This window comes from Mustelus asterias, chromosome 8, assembly GCF_964213995.1.
Source record: "Mustelus asterias chromosome 8, sMusAst1.hap1.1, whole genome shotgun sequence".
In the NCBI taxonomy this organism is placed as follows: Eukaryota; Metazoa; Chordata; class Chondrichthyes; order Carcharhiniformes; family Triakidae; genus Mustelus; species Mustelus asterias.
In genome coordinates this window covers 38529510-38540388 of record NC_135808.1, presented here as the reverse complement: position 1 = coordinate 38540388, position 10879 = coordinate 38529510, and the positions used below count along the sequence as shown (strand labels likewise).

The 10879-nt window shown below is 45.4% G+C and overlaps 1 protein-coding gene across 1 annotated transcript; it reads right to left on the bottom strand.

Annotated features, from left to right (window-relative positions):
* Positions 1-1884: 1884 nt before the first annotated feature.
* Positions 1885-6398, bottom strand: LOC144497095 (uncharacterized). The gene is made up of 2 exons (XM_078217869.1): positions 6363-6398; positions 1885-3821 (listed from the first exon to the last, which is right to left on the bottom strand). The coding sequence occupies exon 2, from the start codon at positions 3376-3378 to the stop codon at positions 2572-2574; it is 807 nt and encodes a 268-aa protein (XP_078073995.1). The 5' UTR covers positions 3379-3821; positions 6363-6398; the 3' UTR covers positions 1885-2571.
* Between the last annotated feature and the right edge of the window lie 4481 nt (positions 6399-10879).

Below are 10879 nucleotides of genomic sequence, written 5' to 3'. Positions count from 1 at the left end.
TGAGTCCATGGATCAGTTTCCACTCCTGGAATCCACTCTTCCTCCAGGTGAATTGGACATCGCTTTCTAATTCCCAACTCTCTGCACTTTGACCCTCCATTCACCACAATGCTTCCGTAGCTGTCAATCTGGTTTAACCGTAGTGTCAATCTGGCGGCACGGTAGCACAGTGGTTAGCACTGCTGCTTCACAGATCCAGGGTCCCGGGTTCGATTCCCGGCTCGGGTCACTGTCTGTGTGGAGTTTGCACATTCTCCTCGTGTCTGCGTGGGTTTCCTCCGGGTGCTCCGGTTTCCTCCCACAGTCCAAAGATGTGCGGGTTAGGTTGATTGGCCAGGTTAACAAAATTGCCCCTTAGAGTCCTGGGATGCGTAGGTTAGAGGGATTAGCGGGTAAATATGTGGGGTGGGATTGTGGTCGGTGCAGACTCGATGGGCCGAATGGCCTCCTTCTGCACTGTAGGGTTTCTATGATAAACCGCTCCGTCATATCCATCTTCTACGCTCCTGTTTCCATCATTTCCTTTATTCTCTTCCTTCCTGGTTGATCTCCCTGCTTCTCAACTCCAAGTGGTGAAGATTTGTATCTGGTACACAACTGGTTTCGCATACATTGCCAGATCTGACTTGACCACATCAAGCACCAGTGGTCCTGCTTTCCTCTGTCAAAATTGCTCAATACCCCAGGACCATCCTGAAGAGAAAAGATAACCCACAACCTCTCCTCCCCAAAACCAACTTTGTGCTTGTGGAAGTTATGATCCAGTTGTACAGAGCTCTGTTTAGACCCTATCTGGAGAACTGTGTTCGGTTCTGGGCACCGTATTTCAGTAAGGATATATTGACCTTGGAGAGAATGCAGCGAAGATTCACCAGAATGCTCCTGGGGCTAAAAGGGTTAAATTATAAGACCATAAGACCATAAGACATAGGAGCGGAAGTAAGGCCATTCGGCCCATCGAGTCCACTCCACCATTCAATCATGGTTGATTTCAACTCCATTTACCCGCTCTCTCCCCATAGCCCTTAATTCCTCGAGAAATCAAGAATTTATCAATTTCTGTCTTGAAGACGCTCAACGTCTCGGCCTCCACAGCCCTCTTTGGCAATGAATTCCACAGACCCACCACTCTCTGGCTGAAGAAATTTCTCCTCATCTCTGTTCTAAAGTGACTCCCTTTTATTCTAAGGCTGTGCCCCCGCGTCCTAGTCTCCCCTGTTAATGGAAACAACTTCCCTACGTCCATCCTATCTAAGCCGTTCATTATCTTGTAAGTTTCTATCAGATCTCCCCTCAACCTCCTAAACTCCAATGAATATAATCCCACGATCCTCAGACGTTCATCGTATGTCAGGCCTACCATTCCTGGGATCATCCGTGTGAATCTCCGCTGGACCCGCTCCAGTGCCAGTATGTCCTTCCTGAGGTGTGGGGCCCAAAATTGCTCACAGTACTCCAAATGGGGCCTAACCAGTGCTTTATAAAGCCTCAGAAGTACATCCCTGCTTTTGTATTCCAAGCCTCTTGAGATAAATGACAACATTACATTTGCTTTCTTAATTACGGACTCAACCTGCAAGTTTACCTTTAGAGAATCCTGGACTAGGTTGTACAGACTGAGCTTGCATTTCCTTGAATGTAGAAAATTAAGGGGTGATTTAATTGAGGTGATTAAGATGGCTAAACAAGTTGCTAGAATAGTTCGAAAGAAACTATTCCTCTGGTGGGAGAGCCCAGAACAAGGGGACAGAGAATTAAAATTAGAGCTAGGCTATTCAGGGTGATGTCAGCAAACATTTCTTCACAAACAGGGGATGGGAAATCTGGAACTCGCTCTCCACAAAACTCTGTTGATGTTAGGGGTCAATTGAAAATTTCAAAACTGATATTGAAAAGTTTATTATTGGACAAGGGGATTAAGGGTTACAGAGCCAAGGCAGGTAGATAGAGTTCAGATACAGATCAGTCATGACCTAACTGAATGATGTCACCGGCTCAAGGGATGACTCCAGTTCCTTCATTCCTTAAATTCCTCTTGAATATTCCTCTTTATGACTTAGCTCACACCAATAAGGTTTCTCCCAGTGTTAGTGCAGTGATGGACCAGAAGACACAATGCCTGAAAGCCTTGTCACACACTTCACACCTGTAGGTTTTCTCTCCTGTGTGGATCCACTGCTGTCTCAGATGATCAAAGACTTCAGGAGAATTTGATTGTAACTATCACAGTTGAAGTGTTTCTCCCGTGTGGATCTTCTCATTGAGCAGCAGTTTTGATGCGTTTGGAAGGCTGTGCCACATACCTCACATGGAAACAGTTTCTCCCCAGTGTGAATATTTCTGTGATTCACCAGGCTCAATGATTTGCAAAGCTCTCATCACACACCTCACACTGAAACAGTTTCTCAGCTCTGTGAACATGCCAGTGTTTCAAGCACCTTGATGAATTTGCGAATGTGCAGTCACACACATCATAATTGAATGATTTCTCTCCCGGTAAATCATCAGGAAGGACATTTTACTTGTGAAAATTTTGACACGCACCTCACACTATTCATCAGTGTGGAAGAGTCAGAGTTTCACGAGCAGTGAAGGCTCAGTCGCACATCTCAGGCTTGAACAGTTTCTCCCCTGGTGATTCACCAGGCCTGATAATTGCGCAAATCCTTTATTACACACCTCACACTTGAAGGGTTTCTCCCCAGTGTGAAGGCGTTGGTGTGCGCGGAGGTTTGACGACTGTATGAAAGATTTGTCACACACGTCGCACGTGAATGGTTTCTCCCCAGTGTGAATGCGTTGGTGTTGCATGAGTGTTGATGACTGTGTGAACGCTCGGCCACACATCTCACATTTGAAGGGTTTCTCTCCAGTGTGAATCCGCTGGTGTGCAAGGAGATCGGAAGAATGGGTGAAAGCTTTGTCACAAAACTCACACCTGAATGGTTTCTCCCCTGTGTGAATTCTCTGGTGCGTCAAAAGATCAGATGATTGTGTGAAAGACTTCTCACAAAACTCACACTGGAAAGGTTTTTCCCCTGTGTGAATCCTCTGATGTCTCAGGAAACTTGCAGACGTCACGAAAGCTTTAGCGCAAACCTCACACTTGAAGGGTTTCTGCCCAGTGTGAATTGTCTGATGGTCCAGGAGGTTTGAAATCCGAGTAAAGGCTTTACCACAAACCTCACACTTGAGTGATTTCTCTCCAGTGTGAATACGTCGGTGATTCACAAGTGTTGATGAGTGTGTGAAGGCTTGGTCACATATCTCACATTTAAATGGCTTCTCTCCAGTGTGGATGCGTCGATGATTCACAAGTGTTGATGAATGTGTGAAAGCTTGGCCACAAAACTCACACTTGTACGTTTTTTTTTCCATGAGGCTGTCGTCGTCTTCACGGTTGTACCTTGTGCATCAGGAGATCAAATATTCCTGTGGAGTCTGCCTTACACACCTCACATGTGAACAGCCTGCAGGAATTAGTCAGAGATTGACAACTGAATGATTGAAGCTCTCACCACACTTGGGAGTCCACTCACACTTCTTCCCAGCCTCCCCTGACTGATCACCCACAGCCGACCTTCGGAAAGGTTGATTCTGATGGAAGATTCCACACCACTGACCAATTTCAGATCTTATGATAAGTCCAAACTCCCCAGACACGACCGATTTCCAGATAATGGTTTCACTGCCCAACCTTCTCTGTGTTGAACTGGATGTTCTCTGGATGTCCTCCCACAGTTGTTCCTTGGATGATGATCAGGATCTATCTGCGGTGTCTATCCTCTCTGTATTCTCTGGTGTAATACAGTGCAATCCTTCTGTAAAACAGGAAAAGGAAATATGATTTCCTCCACCTCCCTCTCCTTTGCTGAAGGGGCTGACACTTCAGGTAGAGATTGTTCCACAGTGCGTGCCAGTCTGCTATTCTCCTGTGTGGGGGGATCAGAGCATGTCCTTTCTTTTTCATCACTTGACTGTCACACATCCTCTGTTTCCAGCAAGGACACTGGATGGTGACCGAGAGCAGACAACGTGGCTACTTTCTTTCCTCCACCCAGACCCCCATCTTCCTTGGCACAGTGAGGGCAATGGAAAAGACTGTCAGGTGGAGTGTACAATTATCCGAAGCAAACACACTGGACAGGAAGTGCTGGAATATATTGGTTCAGTGTAGCTGTTTGAAGGGTTCTGGTTTACCTTGGGAAATTAGATACGCTGCACTTACACAGGCTGCACATCCCAAATTCAGCTATCAGACTCAGCAGTGGGCAAAACTATCAAATCCAAGTCCAGGATTTTTGGAAAGGCCGAGGCCTTCAGATAAAATCTTTAAAGAAGGCATAAAAGATATTTCAATCAATGTGTCTCCAGGTATTGCAGCCAAATTGTTAGGGTGCTGGATTAGCAATCCAGAGATCGAGAGTTCAAATCTAACCACAGAAAATTACACACACACACAATTCCAGTGCAGAAACAGGCCATTTGGCCCAATTTGTCCATGCTGGTGTTTATGCTTTACATGAGCCTCCTCTCACCCTATCAGCATATTCTTCCCTTCCTTTCTCCCTCAGGTGCTACCTAGTTTCCCCTTAAAGATATCAGTGATATTCATCACAAACACTCCATGTTGTGAAACTTAATTAAATAAGGTTTGGAATTTGTGGAATAGAATCAAATTAAAATGACAAATATTACCCTTCAGGGAAGGGAACCTGCTGCAACTGTCTGGTCTGCCCGACATGTGACTCCAGTCCTACACAGCCTGGTTGATTCTGAACTGCCCTCTGAAGTGACCCAGCAAACAATGATAAACAATCACTACAAAGTCCAATAATAAGAGGAAAATCAGATAGATCTGGACAATCTTGCAATGTGTCAGACTAAGATTAAGGGTCGTGAACAAGGTCAAGATATTGTGTCAGAAAAATACAAAGGGTCATGAATGAGGCCGAAACCATCACAAACTAGCCTCCCAGCCATTGACACTGGCTACTCTTCCTGCTGCCTCAGAAAAGCAGCCAGCATAATTAAGGACCCCATGCACCCCGGACATTCTCTCTTCCACCTTCTTCCGTCGAGAAAAAGATACAGAAGTCCAAGGTCATATACCAACCGACTCTGGAGCATCTTCTTCCCTGCTGCTGTCAGACTTTTGAATGGACTTACCTCGTATTAAGTTGATCTTTCTCTACACCCAAGCTTTTCCCAAAGGTAGGAGTCTAAAACTAGAGGGCATAGGCACAAAAGGTCCAAGAGGACAATTTTTCACACAGAGGGTGGTGTGTGTCTGGAATGAGCTGCCAGTGGTAATAGAGGTGGGTACAACTTTGTATTTTAAAAAGCATTGAGACAGTTACACGGGTAAGACTGGTATAGAGGGATATGGGCCAAATGCAGGAAATTGGGACTAGCTTAATGGTAAAAACTGGGCAGCATGAACAAGTTGGGCTGAAGGACCTCTTTCCATGCTGTAAACCTCTATGACTACATTCTGCACCCTCTCCTTTCCTTCTCTATGTACGATATGCTTTGTCTGTATAGCGCACAAAAAAACAATGCTTTTCACTGTATACTAATACATGTGACAAAAATAAATTAATATTGACTCCATACAGTCTCATGGCTTCAGGTAAAACAAGTTCATGGAAAACCATCATTATCCTCCCAACTGATGAATGAGTACTTCACCGTGTTAATAAACACTGGGGAAGTAGACTAAGGAAAGATCCTAAAACTAGGTATCAATGAGATGCAGTGAGCCATCAACAGCAGCAGGATTGCATTCCACCACAATCTCACAGCTCGGCACAGCCCTCATTCCATGATTATCATTAAACCAGTCGATGGAGATGTCAGGAGCAGCACTGGGTATACTTTGAACCAGTGAAGGTAATACAGAGGGATACATGCAGGCTAAACACCAGGAATCATGGGTAATAAACAGACCAAAAGAGCCCCACAAACAGCAGATCAAAACAATGAACACATCAGAGTGGTTCTGCAGATAGAGACAAAAAGTATAACTGTCAGTGGGGCGTTCAGGCTTGTTAGAAGCTAAATGGAGGAGAATACACTTTAAATTTAATTCATAGGCTGTAAAGAGTTTTGGGACATCTGGTGATCATTGAAAAGCTGAGTTTTTAATAGAAATGCAAATATGTCTTCCTGGGAAACATAGACAACCGCTTCCAATAAACACACTCAATATTCAATACACAGCTCCAATCAAACAGCTGGATCTTCTCACACAGCATAAGGGGTATTTCCACACCTGATTCCCCACAGGATAGTCAGACTGCCTGAACATTAGTGTGGATATTATGCACTGTAATTATTATAAATTCTGCTCCTTCACTCACCAACTCCTCACTTGGTTTTCAGTCCCTACAGGAAGTGAAGCAGCTGTGAAAGAGGAAGAGGAGGGAATGGGCAGAGTGGGTGGGCTCTCTGATTGACGTCTCTCACAGCCAATCCAAATATTCCTGGAGTAACACGAGTTCTCACAGCACCAGGTTAAAGTCCAACAGGTTTATTTGGTAGCAGAAGCCACTAGCTTTCGGAGCGCTGCTCCTTCGTCAGGTGAAGTTACCTGACGAAGGAGCAGCGCTCCGAAAGCTAGTGGCTTTTGCTACTAAATAAACCTGTTGGACTTTAACCTAGTGTTGTGAGACTTCTTACTGTGTTTACCCCAGTCCAACGCCGGCATTTCCACATCGTAACATGAGTTTCCAGAAGCTTGGGAAACTGACCGGTGAAACGGAGGCAACTTTAAACAGCAGATCAGGTGGGGATTTAAACTTGTCATTGTCCCATCTGAATAAAACCTCACTTATTACAGCTGCTGTCTCAGTTCCCCTGGTAAATGTTTGACAGAGATTTCTAGTGTGGAAGTAGCATTCTTCATCCTCGAAGGCTTTCAAACTGACAACATAAGTGTGGGATGTGTAGCATTGGATGTGTTTGACAGCAGATCATAAGAGGAAGACGCACAGCATCCAAGGCAGCGATGATGTGCAATGGTGGGATCAGTCCATGCACAAGGGAGAGGGACGCGGAGGAGAGAGACACACAAATGAGGGGCATGGGGGTGCACGGGCCAGGGCACTGGGGAGAGTGCATGGGGCAGAGGGAGTTGGAGAGGGGTACAGGGAAGAGGGGCGCCACTGTAGGGAGGGGGACACTGGCGGGAAGGTGTGGGGGGGCGGTGGTGGGGGAAACACAGTAGAGATCAACATGATGGGCTGGAACAGAGTGGGTGGGGAGATGGTGCCAGTGCTTGAGTACTCTGACTTGGAGCGTGATTCTCATAGAATCCCTACAGTACAGAAGAAGGCCATTTGGCTCATTAAGTCTGTACCGACCACAATCCCACCCAGGCCCTATTCCCGTAATTCCACACATTTACCCTGCTAGTCCCTTGAAACTAGGGTCAATTTAGCATAGCCAATCAACCTAACCTGCATATCTTTGGATTCTGATCCAAGGGGTGACTCTGTGCTCAGGATGTAATCTTGGATTGGGTGGCTGTACCTCAGAGATTTCATCCATTTTATCATCCTTCTTTTTCACTTCCATTTTTCCACTTCTCCATTCCAGTTCTTCTTCTTGCCACCACCCTCCCACCCACCCACACCTTTCACGGCAACTGCGCTATTCCCCAGGTAGTCCCTCAACCTGTACCTCTATTCTGCCATTCATGCATTCTGATTATTTAATGGACAGCCTTAGCACCTTTCCTTGCCTTCTGTATCCTCATTCACATTCCCTTTGTCCCATTCCACCCCCACCCTCATGGTATAAATCTCTGCTTATTCTCTTTGCTCTTAGCTCTGTCAAAGAGTCATCCAGAATCGAAACATTGGCTCTATTCTCTCCCCACAGATGCTGTCAGACGTGCTGAGATTTCCCAGCATTTTCTGTTTTTGTTTCAGATTCCAGCATCTGCAGTATTTTGCTTTTATATAAAAGAGTCAGTGAGGCCCAGCACCCCATGGCTGGCTTTATGGTGTGATTGAGAAGTCAATTGAGGACGGCTCTGCACTTCCCTCTATTGTTCATTGGTTGCAGGAACCGTCAATCAGAGCGCTGAGCTGTTTGATTGGAGCTGTGTGTTGGATATTGAGTGTGTTTATTGGAAGCATTTCCCTTCTGATTTACAGGCTGAGTTTTGTTGATGGGTCATTGCTGAATATGAGAAGGTGAGGTGTAATTATCCGGGAGGGGCAGAGACACATTTATTGAAATGTCTTTTAATGCCCTCCTTAAAGATTTAATCTGAAGGTTCAGCATTTCTCAAAAGCCTGGGCTTGGATTTGATAGTTTTGCCCAATGCAGTGTCTGAGAGCTGAATTTGGGAGGTGCAGTCTGAGTGAGTGCAGTGTATCTAAATTCCCAGGATAAACCAGAACCTTTCAATCAGCTACACTGAAGCAATATTTCCCTTAGCTTCCAACACTTCTTGCCCAGTGTGGTTTCTTCACATAATTTGAGAAAACAGAGGAATTTTGGAATTGCCACTGAATTAATATTTCTCCTGAGTTATTTATTTTGTTATTCACCAGCGTGATTCAAATTCAGAGTAAATTGATAGCCCGTTTTAAACTCCATCTATCTATTCCATTTCACTTCGGTACCTAGGAAATTGTTGGTGGAGGAAAGAAAGTAGCTACATTGTCTGCCACTGGTGACTACCAGTGTCCCTGCTGGAAAGAGAGTGTATGACAGTCAATTGAAGAAAAAGAAAGAACTTCCATCTGATCCCCCACATGGGGAATAGCCGACTGGCGCTGTAACAATACTGCGCCTTTCAGAAATGTACTTTGTGTTAGTTAGTTCTATTTACCAGGTGCCACTTTGTCTACAACCAGCAGCCCACATGCTGAGCACGCAGAAGCACAATTGACCCGAATTGCTGGAGTGTGAATTTTTATTTGTGCAAATGCAGTTTTGTTAATATTTTCCTCTGGGGCTTTCAGAGTAGGGTTGAATTTGGTTGCTTGATGAAGAGCTTGTGACTGGACAGAGCTAGCCTGACAGAGCGAAACCAGCAGCTGGTTGCTGTTTTGAATCTTCACAGAACAGTAGCTCGCTCTCTGTCTCTGGAGATTGGAGTCTAGGACCAGAATATAGGTCTCTTTCTCAGGATTTCTGCTGTTTAAAGACAGATTTTCCTCTCGAGGTTGCTGTCTGAGAATCAGAAGATGTCTCCTTGTATCTCTGTCCAGAGGTGTTAAAAGGCTGGGAGAAATGCAACCCATGTAAGCCTGTGTGTTTTAGCAAACGGATTCGGAAGGGGAGGTTAAGTCTATGGTGATATGACGTAAATTGAAACTATAGAGATAGCTAGCAGTTAAAAATTATATATTTCAATTGGTAAAGTTATTCTTGTTGTTATATTTTAACTGCATTGTTAAATAAAGTTTGTGTTTTAAAAAAAACTCCTCGTTGATCCTAGAATCACACCTGGAGCGAAACACCTTATACTCACACAAATGCCAAAATCAAAAAATGTTGAGGTCTAGGCTAACTTCATAATATACCCAAGTGTTTCTAATCTGGTCCCTAACAGCACTCACTGTGGAACAGTCTCCAACTGAGCAGTCAACCCCTTCAGCAAAGGAGGAGAGGGAATTGGAGGAAATCATGTTTCCTTTTCTTGTTTTACAGAAGGATTGCACTGAACTGCACCAGAGAATATAGAGAGGATAGACACCGCAGATAGATCCTGACCATCACCCAAGGAACAACTGCACAACTGTGGGAAGACATCCAGTCCCTTCACAGCATTGCTCAACACAGAGAAGGTTGGGTAGTGAAACTAACATTTAGAAGTCAACTTACTCAGCGGAGCAAGATCTGAAACCTGTCAGTTGTGTGGAACCATCCAGCAGCACCAACCAAGGTTTGGCTGTGGGTGATCGGTCAGGGTGAGGCTGGGAAGAAGTGTGAGTGGGCTCCAAGTGTGGTGAGAGTTTCAATCAGTGAGCATCATGAACCACTGACTCACTCCTACAAGTGAGAGGCTGTTGAAGAGTGAGGTGGCTGAGGAGACTTCCACAGGCTACAAAGGTGTTAGAACCTGTTGTCCCTCTTGTGACACAAGGGCAGCAACATGGAAGAGAAACAATTCAAATGTGATGTGTTCAACTGAGCCTTTCCAAAATTATCAACATTTGTGCAACATCAACACATTCACATGGGAGAAACCATTCACACGTGAGGTATTTAACAAATCCTTCACACAGTCATTGAATGTCCATATGCACAAATATATTCAGAAATGTGAGAAAATCTATTCTCATGCAAAGTGTGCGAGAAATCATTCCCACAGTCCTGGACCCTCCATATTCATAGAAATCATAGAAACCCTACAGTGCAGAAGGAGGCCATTCGGCCCATCGAGTCTGCACCGACCACAATCCCACCCAGGCCCTACCCCCACATATTTACCCACTAATCCCTCTAACCTACACATTTTAGGATTCTAAGGGGCAATTTTTAACCTGGCCAATCAACCTAACCCGCACATCTTTGGACTGTGGGAGGAAACCGGAGCACCCGGAGGAAACCCACGCAGACACGAGGAGAATGTGCAAACTCCACACAGACAGTGACCCGAGCCGGGAATCGAACCCGGGACCCTGGGGCTGTGAAGCAGCAGTGCTAACCACTGTGCTACCGTGCCGCCCCGCGTGCATTCACACAGGGAAGGTGGGTGACAAATCATTCTCCCCCTTCTGTGAACACAAACACATTCACATGGTGGAGGTGAGGTGGGGGGGGGGGGGGGGGGGGAAACTGTGTGAAGTTTATCACACATCTTTCAGGCAATTATCTGCCTTCCATGCACATGCACAACACATTCACACAGGTGAGA